At 44.6% G+C, this 20,403-nt stretch overlaps 1 protein-coding gene across 22 annotated transcripts in view; it reads left to right on the forward strand.

The window, feature by feature from the left end:
- The window catches only part of Cacna1d (calcium voltage-gated channel subunit alpha1 D), a 322,522-nt gene that overhangs the window by 290,291 nt on the left and 11,828 nt on the right, over nt 1-20,403 (forward strand). For 20 of the 22 annotated variants that reach the window (XM_074043939.1, XM_074043946.1, XM_074043944.1 and 17 more), the window contains 4 exons: nt 131-232; nt 4,847-4,977; nt 18,921-19,034; nt 19,721-20,088. In XM_074043939.1, the coding sequence (XP_073900040.1) occupies nt 131-232; nt 4,847-4,977; nt 18,921-19,034; nt 19,721-20,088 (715 nt within the window). Of the gene's footprint in view, nt 1-130; nt 233-4,846; nt 4,978-9,265; nt 16,614-18,920; nt 19,035-19,720; nt 20,089-20,403 lie in introns of those variants that run through there. The other 2 variants (XM_074043952.1, XM_074043953.1) reach the window with 2 other exon arrangements.

The following is a 20,403-nucleotide window of genomic DNA, read 5'->3' on the forward strand; positions in this document are numbered from 1 at the left end:
GAGGGGAGCCCCACAAGAGGGCAGTGTGTTAATCCAGGCCAGGCTGGGACAGGACAGTGTGGTGAGGACAGGGAAGTGGAATTGAGAAACAGAAATAAGGCTTGTTTTCCCTTTTGCTTTTCGGATTCAGGGAACCTGGAACAAGCTAATGAAGAACTTCGAGCTGTGATAAAGAAAATCTGGAAGAAAACCAGCATGAAACTACTTGACCAAGTTGTCCCTCCAGCTGGTGGTCAGTGTAATTTATTTCCTCAGTAGTTTTTGGCGAAGGTGTTGGTTTTAGTGAAAAACCAATTTCAGAAATCCTGAGAGTGTTTGTAGAATGCTTTACAAATCATCTAGGGCATAAGGCTCACAGATATAGGAGCTCTTTGGCCATTTGGTATAATTATTTGGGACAATATGAAGAATGTTCATGCCAAAGAGAGGCTTCAGTGGGGAGGAATCCAAGCCCCATGTGATTGGAGCAGGGATTTGCTTGTTGATAGAGAAATTAATTTTAAAGAACATGATTGCTATTGAAAAATGAAAAAAACCTATACTTTTGTCCAAAAAGACTGTTCAAAACTAGTTTCCAGTTATCCTTCAACATTTTTGTTGAAAACTTCTCACAAAAATTAGGTAGTTATGAAATGGTATTTTTTAAATACTCTTATCAAAACTGAATTTACCACCATAATTACAAATAGTGTCCTTTTCAGGAGAATTTAGAGACAGAACTAACAAGCATGTTTATTTCCTTTTGTTGTTTGTCACAAATTAACTGACTAAACTTTCAAAACTTATATATATAACATCTATGTATTATATATATATATATATATATACATATATATATGTGTATATATACTGTTTTTCCATTTTTGTTTAAATACACATGGACTTAGAAGTTGAGATGATTGTTTTGGACTGTTTTGTTTTTGAGTTTTAAAGGTGCAAGTATCTCTTCACCCAGTGCCATCCCACCAGCATTTAAGCCACCCCCGGCCTAGGCATATGATAAGTGTCTTGTAACCAGTGAAGCTTTTATGTCACTGCCTCTGCAGCTTTTGAGGCTAGGCTGGCTCAGGTCTGAGAGCTGACTCAGAACTTGGGCCAGGATGGTGGCCAAGGCCTATCCCTTTAAAGTAACAGCCTGTGACTCTTGGGGGACAAAGAGAGTAGAATGTTGGCCAACTCTGTTCCTCAGCATGAAGTGAGAAGCAATATAAGTTTTTGTCACTGAAGGGAGCTACCATATATCTCCCACCAGTTCAAAGTTGGAAAAAATGGCCCAGAAACAAACGATAAAAGAAAATAAAACTCCTACCTAGAGAACGCCAGCAGTATGTGTGTGTGATACTGCACATTTAAAACTCTTTGGTTTTCATTCTTTTCCTTTCAGCTGCACATCAGTGCTCGCATGGCTTAGATGAATTGCTTTTTTAAATTGTTGTAACAATGTGCTTAAGCTTTTTCTGCAGCCTCCATTCCTTTCAACTCTCAGTCTTTCAGAATATTCTGAAGCAATTCTGTTTTAGGGTGGTGGCATGGAATCAGAGTTATCTCTTGCCAACTGAATTCCCCTACAATGTTTTTTAAAATACAGATGCATGCTTCAGAATAGCAGACTGTGACTGTCTATGTAAACCTTCCTCATGAGCCCAAGTACCCCTGCACCTCTCTTACTCCACCTCACATCTCTTTTGAAACACCACCTTCATCATGACCAGTCTAACTCCCACATGAATGCCAGTCTTCATGAGATGCTCTTGGAGAGTTTTATTCTCATTCTTATGAACCTTCCTTTCTTTTCATCTTACTGAAAAACAAAGTCAAGAATTTGGCTCATGATCTAAGCTGATCAACTTTTGACTCTACTAAACTTGTCATACAGGCTAAATATTCTCCCCCTTTCTTGATCCAATAGCTGGATCTGGTCTTTTCCCTATATTTCCATATAATATGGATTGAGATTTAGGGTGATAGGTGTTAATCACTTCCACAATGGCAACTAGAGTCACCATGATACCTGAGAAGAAGAAATGCGGGGCTTAGGAGGAAACAGAATGCTCCAGAAATTTCATGCATGTCCAGGTTAAATCTCATTAAGTGCTATTGCCCCAACAACATTTACCCCTGGGGCAAACAGATGAGTGGCTCCAGAGACTGAGGATATCAGTGTCCCCCACACTGTAACCTGGTCAGAGAACAGCAGAATGAGCCATGCCATTCTCTGCCCGTAGATGCCTGGGGCTGGCAGGTGTAGTGTACTCAGGGAGACCCTTGTAGGCCTAGTGACAGAACAGAGACACCACTGGTTCATCATAAGCTCGATAAAAAGGTGATCTCAGGAGTGAACTGTGGAGTATGTACTGTGGGTGGCCTCTGGCTATAAGGACAATCTGAACCGTGTTAGCTTAGAATCTTGGCCCAGGTTCTCACCTGCACTCTTCAGTCTCCACTGCCACTTTAGGGACTGGCCCTCCTTTCTCTTTAGAAGTTCCCTCTCTTCCCCAAGGACCTTTTTGGGCCTTCATTTCTTGAGCTAGATCTTTGGGCCCTTGACCCTGAAGGAGCCACCTGGGTGATCCCATATCTCTCTAGTCTTGAGCTCTGATGGCCTCACCACATTCATTCTTTCTCTTCTTCCCTTTTCTGTCCTTTTTTGGTTAGAAATTTGGCTTTTCTTTTTCTGGGCTCAGTCTCCCAAGTGGTCCTTGAGTCTATCCTGCCTCTGCTCTGTAACTGAAGGGAGATTGGGGTTAGAACTACATTTTCCAGAGGCATCCTGGCGTAGAATGAGATGGGTGTGCTGCAGGTAGAGCTGGTACTTTTTCTGGGGCCCACAGAGAAGACTCAAGACCCTAGAGTACAGACGACAGTGGTAGCATGACAGGTAGAGAGCCCCTTAGGCTCCCTGTATGCACTAGTCAGGCAGCTGCTATCCCATTTCCAATGAGCAGCCCAGAAAAGGGCTAGACTTGTACTGTGAAAGAGACGACTCCAAAGAAGCAGGTGGCCAGTGTGACTGGAGCTGGGCTATGTGTAGGGAGTTGCTATGGAGGAGGAGAAGACCCCTGGGCTCAGGAAAGCATACTGCATTGGTCCAGATCCCAGCCCAGCTGACCTGTGTGAGTCATTTAATCCCTCTTCATCTCTCATGTGGAGCTTCTCTAACAATGAAGCTGGCTCCCATAGAGTCCCACTTATAGAGGCTAGCCGTAACTGGTAATCTAAACACACTTGAGCCACCTGGACAAATGCTGAAGAGTAAGCAAGGGTGAGCTGTCCAGACCTGAGTGGGCTCTGCTTGCCTTTTGCCTAAGGACAGTGATTCATTAGGCAGTTTAGGCAAGCCAAAACTGATTATGGGCCATATTTTCACATGTAACACAGAATCTTAGGTTTTCTTTGGTAACCCCTGTACCATTCCATGACTTTCCTGGCTTGGGTATAGGAGGAACTGCTTAAAGGCTAGACCATCCCCCAAGACAGCCTCCTCACAAGATAAGACTGAGATGTTTCTGATAGGAAGTGATGGAAAGGCTGCCCAAAGTGGCCTAGTGGGGACAATTAAGAAGTCAGTGGCACCTTTCATGTGGACACTAAATAAAGCCCACCCAAGATGTATTGGTGAATATTGTGGGTCCCAGTGAGCCCTGTCCTGCCATGCTTTAAGATCCACTTCAGTGGGTGCCACTCTTGGCAGGTTATAAAATAATAGTAACTCTGATGGTTTGTAGTCACACAGTGCTTGACCCTGAAGATGACCCATGCCAGGGGCTGAGTGATTTACGAGCCTCCTCTCTCACCATCCTCATAGTTCCTTGAAGAGACTTGTCCTCATTTTACAGATAAGAACACAACTCAGATAAATTGAGCTCCTTTCCTCTGGTCAGTCTTGCAAGGGAAGCCTGGCCAAAAGCCTGAGGACCTACAGCTGTTCCTCATGTCAGCCTCTTCAAGTTGTGCACAGTGTTCCGTAGCCCCACACAAGCCAGGTTGCCAAGGTGGCCTTAAACTTTCACCCAATGGCCCTCCTCACCCTGAAGATCTGGTGGCAGCACTCTTAGGAAACCTGAGGGCACATTTACACATCCAAGGTGGTTTATCATGGGATAGCCAGAGCCTCTATTCTGCCTCATGCATCACCTTAAAATTCATCAGCAAAGTTCTGATCCCCAGTGATATGTGGTGGAGGTCGTTTCTGAACAAAGCAGAGATAACAGTGCTCATCCTTGAGGTTCGTTGGAGCTGACACTGCAGTACAGAAAACCAGCAATCCTGAATTACAGACCTAGAAATGATCTGCAGAGCTAATTGGCAAAGAATGGGGGAGTGTGTGAAAATCTGGATCTGCAGTTACTTCTCTGAACCTGTCTCTCCTTCCGAGCTTATATGTCACCTTTTTTAGGTCTCTATCTTGAGACATAGGGATTTGGATGGTTAATTGCACTTGCTGGTTTTTGTTGTTGTTGTTGTTGTTGTAATTACACATGCAAATCTCTATGCACAAGGAGTGAAAACCTGGCCAGCAAGGCCTTTTTGTTTTGTAATTTTTATTTTAAGTGAATAACCAAGATGGCATTTCATATTGTTACTAATATGCTACTCTATTAAACTCATGATTAGACATACTACTTTTCTGCAACTTTGAGCATCAGTTCATCTGACTCTAATTTTGAGCCTTAACTGCTTTGCAAAGCCTTGCTTTTTGCTAGATTGAGCATCCTGTGTTGTAGGGTGAGAGGTCGGTGCCTTGTGCACTGTTCTTCCCCACCCCTGCCCCAACCAGAAGTGAGTGTTTAGGCTTTTGGTCCAAATGTGCTGATTCGGGAGAGCTGTGTCTGGTCTCTCCGTTTAGATGATGAGGTAACCGTGGGGAAGTTCTATGCCACTTTCCTGATACAGGACTACTTTAGGAAATTCAAGAAACGGAAAGAACAAGGATTGGTGGGAAAGTACCCTGCGAAGAACACTACAATTGCCCTACAGGTGAATTGTCCTCTTGTTTTGTTTTCTCTTTTCACTAACAATGTTACAAGCTTATTTGAAATACTAGAGAGCTGACTATTCATGGTTGAACAGTACCGCAAGGATTTTGTTTAAACTGAGATACTACATACTCCCCAAAATGTGGACTAGCCATTTCTGGGCCACAAGGTAAGTGCTGCCTCTCTCCCTTCCTTCTCCATTGTGCCTGTACCTGCCACTAGCTGGCCTGTGTGCAGGACCCCTAGGATGGCCTTGGCAGGAAAGGAGGGAGTGCTCTTTTCACATCTTGGCCCCCCCAATCTTCTCCAAAGGCAGTGTTCTCTAAGTAGGCCCATCTTCCCCACAGCCCTGGGCTCAGGGTCCAATGCCCAGTGAACAGCTTTCCATCTGAACGCAAGTGCTTTGTTTTGTTTCTGTTTGTTTCTTACCCCACTGCTTGTTGGTTTTTAATTCATTTCAGTAACATCCATCACTTCCTAGTGTGTACTGTGGACGTGTGTGTGTGTACATGTGTTTGCGTGTCTATTTGTGTGCTGTCTCCCGATGACTGTGAGGCTTGCTGTGAAAATGCTGCTTTCTCACATCTAGGCCAGCCTCTGACCCATTTCCCTTCCTCCAGCCCTGAATGTCTCCCCTGTTTGCCCCCACCATGCCCCTAGAATGTGGATGTGGCTTATAGGAACCCCTGGTTCAAACAGGGTCCATGCATCCAAGGACTGTAGAATCCTAGGTCATCCCAAAGCTGTATATGGAGGGGAAAGGAGGTGCCATGGAGATTTTCAGGAAGAGGGGCTAGGAATGGTGGTTTGTGGCAGGTAATGGAGAAAGCAGGACAAAGAGGGCTGGAGAAAGATGCTCAGAGCAGGGAAATGGGAGCTACAGAGATCAGCAGGCTGTCAGAAACAAAGCCCTGGCTATGGCTGGGTGTGATGGCTTATGCCTGCTACTCAGGAGGCAGAAATCAAAGGTATTGAGGTTCAAGACCATCCTGGGCAAAAAATTAGTGAGACCTCCACTTCAACAAACAGGCAGGTATGGCGGCACACATCTGTGATCCCAGGTATGTGGAGGCCATAGATAGGAAGATCAAGGTCTGAGGCTGGCCCCTGGCAGAAATGTATGTACCTTACCTAAGAAATAACTGAAGCAAAAAGAAGCACCTGCCTAGCAAGCACAAGGCCCTGAGTTCAAACTCCAGCACCACACACACAAAAAGGCCCTATCAACACTGTTATTCATCATGAATAAGATAAAGAAATGTTTCCTTTGTTTTTATTTCTTTAAGTTTACACCAAAATTACTTGTACGTCCCTGCTGTCACATGTTTTAAGTGTGGCTTTGTAAGTCTTGATAAGGTTTAATGTGGAGCAATCCTTCACTTTATTCCAGGGACAAATGCCCAGCATTGTTCTGTGTTCAAAGTAATGGTGACCATTGAAGTGAGGGCTTGTCTGTGGCAGGGCTATGAGAGCGGATGTGAGTAAGAGTGATGGTGAATGAAGAATCTGGGGTGCCTGTGTATATGGCAGGTTAGTAGATGACCTTGCATGACAGCAACCAGCTCATCTGTGGTGAAATCTCTGTGCTGCCCAGATGGCCACAGGGGCTGGGGGAAGAGCATGTTTGTGGGACAGGTGGACACTGAATCCTATCAGGACGATCTCTGATCTTTCTTTCTCTGATCACATACCCTTTCATAGCTCAGTGAGTCATAGGCTCATTAGATGGCTCCTTGCTATCTCAGGTCATAGGATTTGATTTAAGCTGTTCAACCTCCTGCTGATCTGGTTTACAAAAATGACAGCCCTCCTCCTGGGTTGTAGCTCACAACTAGCCTTAGATGAAGCAATCTGAAAAGATGTGTTTGCCAATTTGAACAGGTCCCTGGCTCGTATATTCTTGGGAGCAGTGTGGCCAAGTTGACCACAGGCAGAGGGAAAGATTAATTTCTTCTGAAGGCTCTTCCTCAAGTACCCATATGCCCTAAAGAAGAGGCTAGCCATGTTTCTGAGTCCAGTGTGTGAGTCCCTCTGTGTAGAGGGAATTGCTTGCTGTTTGAGGAGTCTAACTGGTGGGGTTAGAACTTGACTTTCTAGAGGGAAAACATATCTTTCATTAACAGCTTTATACCATAATTCACATTAATCAGTTTAGCTTTGTGTTATGAAACCTTCCCATTTTCTGTGGAGGGCATGGATGGCGAGCACTTGGGTGCAGGGTTATTTGTAGCTTTTCTGAACATCCAACATTTCCCAATGAGATCGCTTTCAGTGCTTTCTCTGGTGGCTGGCTATGGTGTTTGGTGTTGTAAAATATGCATGAACAACACATGGCTAAGTAATTGCCACATTTCATGTATGGGGCTTACTGAGTCTCAAGCTGAAAGTTCAGATGGTGCTAACAGTACGCTGTAAGTCATAGGTTAAAGATTCTAGTACCCTGTGTTAAAATAGTGTTGAGGATTTTTTCTACTAAACATTTTTCATTTTATTGTTTATAGAAAGAGTTTTATTTCCTTGGTAGAAGTCAAATATTTTTAGTTGGTTGATGCCAACACATTTTCACATGGTTCCATTGGGAGTTGAGGCTAGGCCTGTAATTTATGTTGAGTACACAGCCTAGAAAATTAAGTTGTGTTCATAATCTTGACAGATAAATTCTGAAAATGCATTTGATTGTGAAGCAAGCTTTAAAAAATAGAAACATTTGTCTCCTTAAAGGATAATTCTAATTATATTTTTGGCTTCCTCTTCTATAGCAATTGTTTTAAATGTGATTCGTTACTCCACATTTAATTAGCACATGAGGCCTCCCTTTCTGCATGATGCAATATTATATGACGATATCACAGTTAGGGAAGTGGGGTCTGCAGTGGGAGGATTGTGCTGACCACAACTAGGACAAGGACACATATCTTTGAGAGGACCTATGAGAGTGAGCATGGTCTGTTGAGAAGGGTGCAACTTGCTTCTTCCCATGACTCGCAGACTGGATGCTAGTGGGAAATGGAGTGTGGCATCACTGTGTGAGCAGAAGTGAAGACACAGGCATATGCATGATATACTGTGGAGCGTGAGGTCTGTCTGAACTGCTTTCAGAACTGGCCCCCATGCTGTGCACCCCCATTCCACATCAGGGCTTTCAAGAGCAGATAGACATGCTATGGTTCGATCTCCCTGTGTTCAGACCAACTGCAGTGTTGACTTCTCTGAAGAGGAGAGTAACTTCAGACACTCGGTTCCACATGGGGAAGAGTTCAGTTGGCCTCCATGGTCTGAATGAGTGTGCATTTTCCATCCATCCATCCATCCACCCATCCATCCTTCCACCCATCTCCATACTTAAAACCAACCTTCTCTCCACCCCTTTGTATGGAGGGAGCCAGAGAGAAGCTGCATCAAGCCTTTGTTTTTCTCTCACTCATCTCCTACATGCCATATTCCCTTTAGTTTGATTCAGCATTTGCTCTTCATCCATTGCTGCTACATCGAGTGAGCTGCAAGTTTCCACGAGGAGCAAAGAAATAAAGGAACACAGCCATGCACCATGGAAGCTCTCAGTCGCCCCCCCACCCCGGCCCCCAGCAAATAGCAATGCACATGGAATGTCCCATCATACCTTCTAGATGAGGGCTTCTGTGCAAGTTACAGACACTGATGAATTCAGTGTCCCACTGAGAAGAAGAAGGAAAGATTACAAAGTAGAAAAGGAAGATTCCAAAGTAGGGAAAGTTTTGTTCATTTCTCTTTCTTTCAACATTTAAGCATTTCCTTTATTCTGATCTGAGGAGACTCTGTCCCACACCACCAGCATTCCAGATGGGAGCCCCCCTCCTTCCATCTGAATGATAGGAAAACTCTAGAGGGAGACTTTTTTTGTTGTAACTTATTTGGAAGTGGGTTTAAGGAGGAAACTAGTATTTCTTGCTATACAGAATTAGGTTCTTAGGTTGAATAAGTTTAAAGCCACCAGATGGGGATGCAGGTGTTAGAAGGAGACATGGGTGGTAATACCAGTAGCCAATGACTGTTAGTCCCAATATACCTCGAGGTGGCCTTCTCAGGAAGGCTCAATGCATACCAACAAAGAGAAATGGGCCTCTCCCAGAGTTAGCCTGTGGAGGTTCCTTTTATCTCAAGTCAGTCTGAAAAGTAGGGAGATTTTTTTATTGAAGCATGATTCTACCTAAAGCCATAAAAGGGCTTTTTAAACATGTTTTCCTTTACTAATCTAAGAGGAGAACAGATACTAACAGATGAGATTTCACTGGCTGATTCGTTTGTTTCAGATGCTTGAACGGATGCTTTAGAGTTCTCTGCCTGAGCTACGGCACCAAGCTGGTTAGTCGGAAGGCGTTTGTGGCTAAGGCCTTGAAAGGGCAAACTCTCACGTGGGCTTATTTCTACTGACACAGCATTTCGGGAGAAATGCAGGCAAGAGCAAACCCAAGGCCCCAGGGAGATCCCTTCCAAGCAAGGCACTCCTCTGGAAGGCGGAAGCGGGGCTGTGGCTCACCTGCAGAGCCATAGCTGCCTGTCGCGGATGCTGCTCACGGTGGCTCCTTTTCACGAAGGGGAATGTACAAGCTTTAACAGTTCTCCCTTCCAAGCAGAGACTCAGAGAAAGGGAAAGAGTAAGGAATGAAATGAACACAACTTCCTGATGCTGGCCAGTAAAAAAAAAAAATAATAATAATAATAATAACAATAAAAAGATTAAGCAGACCTGCCTAAGGTGGGCAGCTGACTCCATTCCAAAGTCCTGCATCCCCAGTTTGCCTGAATTCCCAAAGACTGGCAGGCCCCTTGGCGCTGAGCTGACAGAGTTCCTTTTATATGCCAGTACATCATGACCTCCTGACTGCCCAGTCCTGCTCACTGCAGTGAGACCCAGCTCAGAATGCAGTGAGAAGTGGATAGGCCAGGAAGCTCAGATAACACCCATTGAAACTAACACATACACCTGCATGCCAAAACCAATCCAGGTAACACCTCAGGTTCCATCTTAACGTGTCCACGGAAAATGCCACCACGCCCAAACCTCATCTAACATTGTTTGTCTTAAATTCACGCTCAGAGCCAGTCTGGGGATGCCTCTTTGGAAGCAGTGTGGTCTAGTTTCAAGGACACCAGGAGTCAGGGAACCTGGGTTCTAGCCCCAGTTCCAGCATTCCCTTGCTGTGTGACCTTGGGCAAGACACTTAACCTCTCTGTGCCTCAGTTTCCCCATCTGTAAAATGGGGGTAATAATGTCGACCTACCTCACAGGGCTGTTGTGAGGAATAGCTAAGTGATTGTAAAGCACTTTGAACGTATAATTGCTTATTAAGACTACAACAATAATAATATCATATGCCTGTTTACTACCAGAACTTTAAGAAATTCTTGTTTTCATTTGTTCTCTTTTCTGTTCTGTACTGTAGTTATCCATTGAGAAAGAGAATTCTCCCTTTTTAAGATATCTAGGCAATGCATAAAGGTACAAATGGAAGTAACTTCACAGGTTGCATTTTCACATTGTAAGACCAGCAGATTTTTTGCCCAAGAAGCTGGTTGAGGAGGGTATACGATCTCAAAGTCTCAGCTGATCCAAGTAAGGGTTGAGGAACCCGTATCTCTGATGTTGAGCCCAAGATGTCCAAAGTGACCTCCAAGGATTTTTAAACCAATATGAAAAGTAACCTTAGTGCAAAGGTCATAGAGAAGAATTTGAAAAAGTGAAGTCTCTGAACTATGTAGAAAAGAAGAGTTTATGATCCCCTTTGCATGCCCTGGTATATGAAAACTGGAGTTGTGCACACACACACACACACACACCTGCACACACACACACACACACACACACACCTGCACACATACACACACACGGAGCTGGAGAGGCAGGGAGGAGAGAGTTGCAGAGTCTGGATAGCGCTGTTCCTGGCCTAAGTGGACACTCCTCCAAGCATCCTGCAGGAGCCCTGCAGGCCAGGCAGAGTGGGGGGATGGGACCCCTGTGGGCAGAATGCTTTCTTCAGGCCCATGCTAAGGTCTCTAGTGATGTCTTTGTGCTTGTGACATGTGTCCATTGGCCACAGTGGCTCACCATACCACGTGATTTGACCCTAAGTGAACACTGTAGCCTCACTGTGGTACCAGACCCAGCAGAGACTCTACTCCTGTATCTGCAGATGGTAACAAGGCTAAGAGCTCGCCATGGATTTTATGAATCCTTATGGCCAAGTTCAAGGACCCAAAACAGATTGCTGCTTCACAAAACCCCATGTGGAGGGATGTAGGAATGGGCAGCATGCTTCATGTGTCCAACCATTTGAAAGATGTTAAAACATGCTTGTACCTAATAGTCACAGTTGTTGCCTCAAGAACCTTAAGCCTCCCACACCCTGCCCAGAAGTCTGGCCCCTCTCTTATACCCCCCTGTGCTCCAGAAACCAAAGGATGAATTCTTGGCCTAGAAGGGAGCCTCTGAGACCACTTATGTTCTGACTGGCCATACCTGGAATGTTTTACGATGTAAGAATCTATCTGAAGGGCTGGTGTGGCAGCACATGCTTGTAATCCCAGCTACTCGGGAGGTGGCAATCAGAGGATCACAGTCTAAGCAATGTTAGTGTGAGGACCTATCTGAAAAACAAACTGAAAGGCAAGATGGCTGGGGCATGGTTCAAATGCCTAGCGAGCATGAGATCCTGACTTCAAACCTCAGTACCACAGAGAGAGCGAGTGAGAGAAAAGAATCTATTGAGAGTTGATGTGTCATCCCTGAGAAGAAAGCTAGTTAATCCTGTGTGCACAAGCTTATCCACCCTCAGACAAGTAACTCATTTGTCTTTGACCCACTCCAATGCTAAGGACAGCATATACTCACCCCTGTCAGCATCACCCCTGACTTGGAAACTCAGTGTGAGCAACTGTGTCTCCATCCACATTTTGACAGAAAAACCCCAAGCAGTTCTGATGGATGGAATTGCCCAAACACCCTCCGAATAAGTAAAAGCTGGAAAAGTGGCAGCTTTCTGGTAGGATTTGGAGCATGATTTAAAGGAACCATGAGAATCTTGTCCCACTTGGGCCTGGCTATATTACCCAGAATTGCTGATTGGTGGCCAAAGCTACGTTCTGAAAGACAGCCAGCAATCATAAGGGCTACCTCCAAGCTTCCGTGCACAAGAGGAAGAAGGCTTTCTGAAACTTACATAGTTCGCAGGTTGCAGAGACCTCCGTCATTTCTCTTAAAACCTTCACAGAAAAGTATTGCTTCCCATGTAGAGGGAGATGTAAGAGGCTAGTCAAGTTTCTTACTTAGAAGCTTCACAAGACACAACAAACTTGGTACCCAGCACCAGAATCCATGGTGCTAAACCCAAGCTCCTAGATAAAAAGAGGTGACACAGACAATATCCATCACGGGAAGCGAAGGTTAAGACTGGGCAGCAGGCTCTTCTCAAATAGTGCCACCCAATTAAAAATTAATCCACAGGATTATTGGTTCTGCATTTTATATGTCTTCTGGAAAGAGGGATATTATTCTATTCAGAAGTCATGATAGTTATGTTCCGAAGTCCTTGGAAAGATAGAATTAATGAAAAGAAGATATATAATAGTAAAAAAAACCCCAATTATTATAGCATGTTATTTAATAATATACACCTAGTATCTCTCAAAAGATAGTAGGTATATCATAGTTCTGTAATCTACTGGTCAAGTAAAACTTACTGTTCCAACGTGGGTGGGTACCTGGTTGAGTTTGTTTTCTTTGGCACATCTCAGACCTGCAAAAGGTGGCTATTTGGAATCCTAGAAGAGCACATCTTTCTAAGGTACAGTAAAGGAAACCCATTAAGAAGTGCCAAAGGCCAGCTCTGAGAAGCCATGTGAAGGACAAAGATGGAGAAAGGTCAGCAGAATCCCAGGAATCCTAGCTGGGGTAGAAAGTCTAACACTTGAGGCCAAGGCAGTATTGCCTGTTGGAAGATGGATTGGTCAGCAATCCATCTCAAACATTTTTGTCTTAGTATCCTTTTCTATTCTTAAAAATTATGGAAGACCCTTGTAATATTAATACTGTCTTAGAAATTAAAACTAAGAAATTTTTAAACACAAAAATATGCAAGCACAAAAGATGCCAGGTCAGTGACATTATCATGTCACACAGCCATTGAAAAACCTCACTGAGTAAGAGTAAGTTGGGTATCAGTGGCTCACACCTATAATCTTAGCTATTCAGAAGGCAGAGATTAGGAAGATTATAGTTCAAGGCCAGCCCTTGCAAATAGTTTGTGAGACCCCCATCTCCAAAATAACCAGAGCAAAAATGGACTAGAGGTGTGGCTCAAGTGGTAGAGTGCCTGCTTTGCAAGCATGAATCCCTGAGTTCAAACCCCAGTCCTACCAACAAAAAAAGAAAAAAGAGAGAATAAAGGGCACATGGCAAAGAACATTTAGTATGATACAAATCATAGTGACCTCATAGACTCCTGGAGGTGTTTTGGGATGCCCTAAGGTCCTTGAACCACACCTTGAGAACCTCTGCTGTAGGGGAATGACCCAAAATGCCCCTTAAAGGCAGAGCATTTGGAGCCTTTTTATCATCGCCCACGTTCAAGAGGCTCCTGCATAGTGGCATTGCCCCCAACTGGAACTCTTCTCCTCCTCCCCTGACCAGTCACCTAACATGCAGTTGCCTGTGCCCTGTGTGTCCAGCTAAATTCAGGCTGAGGCTCATAGGGCAGGCCCTATTACTCTGGAGGAGTGAGGGTCTCATTGGTGCATGCTGGAAAGTGTGTTTAAAAACCTTACCTCCTCCAAGTGGCATGACTAAAGATGTGCACAAACCCAGGACCAGTTTCAGGGCAATCATTTGTCATTTCCATGCTGATAGAATTGAGGTAAGTTAGCTAAAAGAAGGAGAATTCGTGAGTGAGTGAGTGAGTGAGTGATGAGTGGATGACAGAAACTCAATTCCCACATTTTCTTGGTAGATGTGATGAGTGTCTTGGTGGTGGAGGAGGGGGTAGTTTGGGAGAGGTGGGTAGAAGAGCATCATGGGAAAAGCAGGTCAAGGGATCAAGAGTCCTCACTGAGCCTTTGACTAGTTTGGGTGCATAATTTAACTTGAATGGGCATCATTTTGGCTTATCCTTCTTCCCAGGATCTAGAAGTAACAATATGTGGGCTTAGAATGACAGGAATATTATGCTATCAGTATAGAAGTGGTGATTTCAGCTTCTGATGAGCCTGATTTTATGTAATGTTCCCTTCATTTTCAGGAAACTAGCAAGAATTTCTCTGATTCTGGTTTATAATGATCACAAATCAAGGTGGAGGGGCTGGGAGTGTGACTCAGTGGTAGAGAACTTGTTTAGTATGCATGAGACGCTGGGTTCCATCTCCAGCACCACAGGGGGGAAAAAAAAAAAAAAACCCCAAGGTGGAGCCTGAAACAGGTCTCTCAGATCCTTTTCAGGGAAAATCATAAATTAGATTTTTTTTAATGTTTCCTTTAGCTTTCAGAGTGATGGTGGCATATATGACTTACATAGTCATGTGCTATCCGAAGATGTATTCAAAGTAATTACTCTACACCTTGCTACACGCTGGCCACCTGGAAGTAGTGGGGCAGGACTCTGGTTGGGGCAGTTACAATCCACAGAGGAATCTGGAGATTGCAAATCAGTCACAGGGTCTAGCAGAGCTTGCACATTGTGTCCTCCCTGTCCCCAGACCCTCTCCATCCACCGGCACCTCTTCTGGGCCAGGCCAGCTCCTTCCCTGAGTGTCTCCCTGCCCCTGACCATCAGCCTAAGAAACTTCACTCACGAGGGTACTATTACCAATGGCTTTCCGAGAGAGAAGGAATCTCTCTGGGTGAGTAATGGAGTGTCGTGCCCATGATTCAAAGTCTTTATATCTGAAGCGAAGACTGTTCATGACATTTACCCTAAAGGAAAGCCATGACAAAATAAGGGGTGTGCCTGTGTATGCAGAGGAGGCGGAGGACAGCTTGTAGATGAGTGAGTGTGTTCTATAAGAATTTAATCTCCAGCTCGTTCTTCTAATAGAGCCGTTTTAAAATTGTCCCCTCCAACTGAGTGTGGACCACATTCTGTGAAAGGGTTAATCCAAACTTCTTGTTAGTGAGGTGAATGTGTGCAGGGCCAGCGTTGGGCTGAATGAAGCCTGCCTGTGATGAGGAGCAGACTGTGCCTGGGCCAGGCTGTTTGGCTGGAGTCTGCAAGCGTGCATCCTGAAGATGAATGGCCTCACTCAGTCCCGACTGGAGACCTGCATCTCTTTTCTCTACTGCTACAGCGTAGGTCCAGGACAGGTTTCAGGTGTTTGTGTGTGTGCACTGTGGTGCTGTGAGAGGTGTCAGGTGGCTGGGTGTGTTTGATGCAGCTACTTTAGGGAATCAGAGCATTTCACATGCATCCAGACAGGAGAAACTTAACCCTGAAAGTGGGCAAGGGAAAGGAAGGTAAATAAATGTTCATGTTTGATGTTAAAATACCATAATTTTATGCTGTTGCTTCAGAAATGTTTAGAGATTTTATAGCTTTTTTTTTTTTGGTGACTTAATTCATCGAACAGAGTAAGTATCTATAAAATTCCAATTAAATGGTGTCTAAAATTTAAAGCAGCCGTCTACAGGCAAAGCACCAACATTTCTTTTTTAAAAAATATTTATGATAACATCTAGCATTTTAAAATCAAACCAGAAATTAGGCTTGATTCTGTTCAGCATTTTGTAAGATTGGACATCTTAAAACAAGTCAATGATGTTTATATTTTATAGCAATTCTGTGTTGATTCAAAATCATAATTCTATTGTGATAATAATGGAATGACTTTATATGGTTTGTGTTGATTTAAGTGCTAATGACCACATTTGAAATTAAAATAATATTTTGCTGATAGAGGTAGACACAGATGTGAAAGATGAAAGAATAGATAATTTTACTGATTGTAAAGTGTTTATTTTAAAAATATTCTTTTTTAGAGTTGTGAAAAACTAAGTAATTTTTCCAAAGGTTTAAGATAGTTGTCTATACCTTGGAACTGGAACTTGTGCCTATGGAATTTTGGAGCAGCCTAAGCTACCTTTTAGCTTGATATGTGTGCTAGAACAATTTCATTATCATGTTTTGTGATATGTAATAAATTCAGGGTGCTGTGCTTAAGCTTCATTTCAATTCTAGTTGGGAGCATCTGTGTTTGTCCCCTGCCCCCAAGTCACATGTGAAAGAGCAAAGTCAGTCCCTGACTCTTACAAGGTGTGCTTTGTCCTGTGTGGAACAACCAAACTAGAATCATAACTTTTTGGAATGAGTGATGCTTTCTTTCCTCCTTTGATGTCTCTTTAATAAATTTGTTGTCATTATTTGTCTTGGGAAGTGGCACTTTGGGCCACCTCTCAACCTTCTCCATGATTTATGTTGCAAACAAATTCTCTGTCCTATGTCTATTTGCTGTACTCTCTTGTTGACTGAAACCTAATCTTGTGTATCACTGAAGATGTGCTGGAGACAGTTTTTGTTTTTATTACGCAATTATATGTGTATTTCAGTGAAATGTCAACCCATCAACAGAGGATGATGTTAAAAATTATCCAAATAAATAGTTTTCTATTTCTTTTAATCAGATCTAGTCCAGTCAGTTGAATGACAGTAAGCTTGTCTGTTGTTTAAACTCAGGGGTGCTTCTTGGCCCTCCTCTTGCCTTATAACATGGATTGATGTATACAGTTCAATTGGGGGTGTTGCCCTTAGTGTATTGTAACCCATGTTTATTTTGTGGAGATAGCAGCAGGTGTCTCAAGCCTTTTGTCTCTTCTTGTTTGGGCCTCAGATATATAACATACCTTTATTCCCAGTTGATCTAAAATGAGACCTTTGCTTAGCTTATCATTCCTTGATAATTGCGTCCTAGAAAATTCTGAATGAATGGATTGCAGATTGGCCAATACTGCTCAGTACAGCGTTTTTTCACCTGCCTGCAGCTGTACTGTGTAAGCGCTTCTGCCAACATAACATTAGAGTTGCATTTGTGATGTTTCCATAGAGTGGCAGTGGTTCTGCCTCAGAACCAAGTGACTCCCCAGGCTTAGATCTGCTGGACTCAGGAATCCTGAAAAAGGAAATGTGTATATGTATGCGTGTGTGTGTGTGTGTGTGTCTTGTGTCTGTTATCAGAGAGACAGATCAGGAATTAGCTTTTCTCATATACCAACAACAGTTCTGGGAATGACCCTGGAACATATCTTTCTTTCTCCTGCAAGACCCCAAAACTCCTAGGTGGGAACTTTAAAGTTTTGACTCCTAGCCTCTTCTTCACCCCCACAGTTCATGAAATGGAAGGCTCTGCTGCTCTGTGTTCACAGAAGAGGTCAGATCAAACCCAGCCACTGTGCCATTTTAATAGACTTTGGTCTTAGTTTGGGTGCTCTGTGGATAAGTCCATTTTTATAAAGGGCCTCCTGGAAAGTTCCTGTGCAACTGCACTTGGAATTAACATTACTACACTGGCATCTGCAGAAGACCCATTTTGAGCATTTCACACTAAGGGGACCCTCACCACTGCCGGGCATTCTTTGCACCACATGCATATCTCAGGCAGGGTCATTCCTCTTTGTTTATGTCCTTGCAACAACTACCCTCCCCGCTGGGGTGTTGAGGAGGAATGTCAGGAAAGTGGTCCCCTCCCCCGAGGGTCCACTACTCAGCCAGCTCTCCTCTGCAAAGTATCCTGAGGTTAGAACCTAAGCTGCAGATGGAGACCTGCCCAGCCAATGCCTTAGCTGCTCTAGGAGCTTTTAGTGGCTATTGAGTTACAGGCAACTGCTGGAGAATGAGGAGGTGCTGTCTGGATACGGACCTGGGGCCAGAGAGGAAATGACTCTTCCAGATACAAGTCTTTTTATGGAGAAGGATAAAGCAGCTGCACTACCACTATTAGTCTTCGTCAGCATTCTGTTTTTCTTCAAATTCATAATTATGTTTTCCTTCAAAACATAATTTCCCAGAGCCAGAAGCTGCACCTTCCCCATCTGTAGTCCACTGGTGCCTCTGAATGTTTCCCTAACACAGCTATGAACAATGGAAGAGCATCCCAGACCCTGTCCTATTAGATGGGACCAGAGTGAAGAAGGCCAGCTGCGAGGGCCTGGGACAAATGCAGGATTTCTGGGAGGGCCCTGGAGAGATTCTCTCTGTGGGCCTTGGACTGCCTGCTCATGCTAGTAAGCTACACTCAACTTGGGTGGTCTCCAGAAACATGACCCCTGTGTTGGCAAGTGCTCAGCCTGCACAGGTTTCAGATCAGAGCACCACAATAGCCATGGAAGGCCCACTGCACAGCAGCTCAGGTCCGTGTGCTTATCAGTCCATTTCCTTGTGGTCTGAGTGTGTTGGTGACTGCAGTGTATAGTGTTACTCACTTGTTCCATGTCTTTTCAGTGGAGCCTGTGGCCCTGATAGCTGCTTGGTCTGCATGCTCCTCTGGCCCCTGTACCTAGGCCGCCTCATCCTGGATACAGCCAGGAGACCCTTATCACTTCCTTTTAGAACAGCCAGGCTATTCCCTGCTCAGGGTCAGAAGGTGGTTCAGGTCCTTCCAAAGACCATCATTTACTCACTCAGGGTGGGAAGGGTGGTGTGTTCTCGTCCATGATAGACTCAAGTCCTGGTAACTAGGCAGTATGCCTGCATGTGGGGCTATTTGCAGAGGTTACTGGGTTATAGGCCTAAAGCATCCCATCCTAGGACCATGGTGAGCTCTTAACTACATCCTGCATCCCTTAGGCTGCCTTCAGTTCTAGTCAGTCAGTCAGTCAGTCAGTTCCTTGGTGGCTTTTGGAAAAGGCTTCCCCTCCTGTCAAAGCCAAGCCCCAGACTGGACCCAAGGTCCCCTGTTGTCTAACCTGTTCTGCCATTTTCATTGATCTAGGCGGGATTAAGGACACTGCATGACATTGGGCCAGAAATCCGGCGTGCTATTTCCTGTGATTTGCAAGATGATGGGCCAGAGGAAACAAAAAGAGAAGAAGAAGACATTTTCAAAGTAATTACTCCACGCCTAGCTACACTTTGGCTACCTGGAAGTAGTGGGGCAGGACTCTGGTTGGGGCAGTTACAATCCACAGAGGAATCTGGAGATTGCAAACCAGTCACAGGGTCTAGCAGAGCTTGCACATTGTGTCCTCCCTGTCCCCAGATCCTCTCCATCCACCAGCACCTCTTCTGGGCCAGGCCAGCTCCTTCCCTAAGCATCTCCTTGCCCCTGACTGTGAGCTTCTGAGGAGTTTGGCCACAGCCACTGGCCAGTGTGGAGGAGCATTCTGGGTCCATCGAGCAGCTGCTTAATGCTGTACTCCTTCCCTGGACCAGCTCCTTGATCTGCCAGCTGGTCCCCAGCCCCCAAGCCCAGAGAGCATACCTACTGTCCCACTTTAGGGATGCCTACCAACACATATGCCACCTCGACTTGGAGCAAGTGGAAGAGCACACTCAAGTGACAGAGAGCTTGCTCCCCAGCTTAGGAATTGGTAACCTTCCTCATTTCAGGGGGACAAACTTCCACGTGAATGTAGTCACCTGACCACTAAGACACTCAGATTGTTTTACAGGGATCCTACGGAGTTTACCTAGAGTTTGTTTTTCATGTAGAAAAAAAAAAGTTACCTAACATAGCTAGCCTGCATCAAATACTTGTTAAATTACCTGGTGTTGTCTCCCATTATTTTGCAGAGAAATGGTGCCCTGCTTGGAAACCATGTCAATCATGTTAATAGTGATAGGAGAGATTCCCTTCAGCAGACCAATACCACCCACCGTCCCCTGCATGTCCAAAGGCCTTCAATTCCACCTGCAAGTGATACTGAGAAACCGCTGTTTCCTCCAGCAGGAAATTCGGTGTGTCATAACCATCATAACCATAATTCCATAGGAAAGCAAGTTCCCACCTCAACAAATGCCAACCTCAATAATGCCAATATGTCCAAAGCTGCCCATGGAAAACAGCCCAGCATTGGGAACCTTGAGCATGGGTCCGAAAATGGGCATCATTCCTCCCATAAGCATGACCGGGAGCCTCCAAGAAGGTCCAGTATTAAAAGGTAACCTATAAAATGTGTTTATGCTGGTAGTAAGTGTCTGCCTGTGCCAAATCTGCTCATGGGACAAGGCGAGTCTCTCTGTGCCCTGGCATGTTGAGGAGATTCCCTGTAGGCACAAGTGCCACTGAGGCCTCTCCACATGTTGTCTATGTGAAGGGCTTACAGACAAGAGAACATCCGCCGTCCTATATCCTAAAATATGGGACCTCTTCAAGCAGCAGCAGCCATAAAATCCTTCTCAGTTATGTCCCATACCTTTGGCCATGGGCTGGCAAATTTCTTCTGTAAAGAGCCAGAGTGCAACTGTTTTAGACT

Source organism: Castor canadensis, chromosome 10, assembly GCF_047511655.1.
Source record: "Castor canadensis chromosome 10, mCasCan1.hap1v2, whole genome shotgun sequence".
NCBI lineage: Eukaryota > Metazoa > Chordata > Mammalia > Rodentia > Castoridae > Castor > Castor canadensis.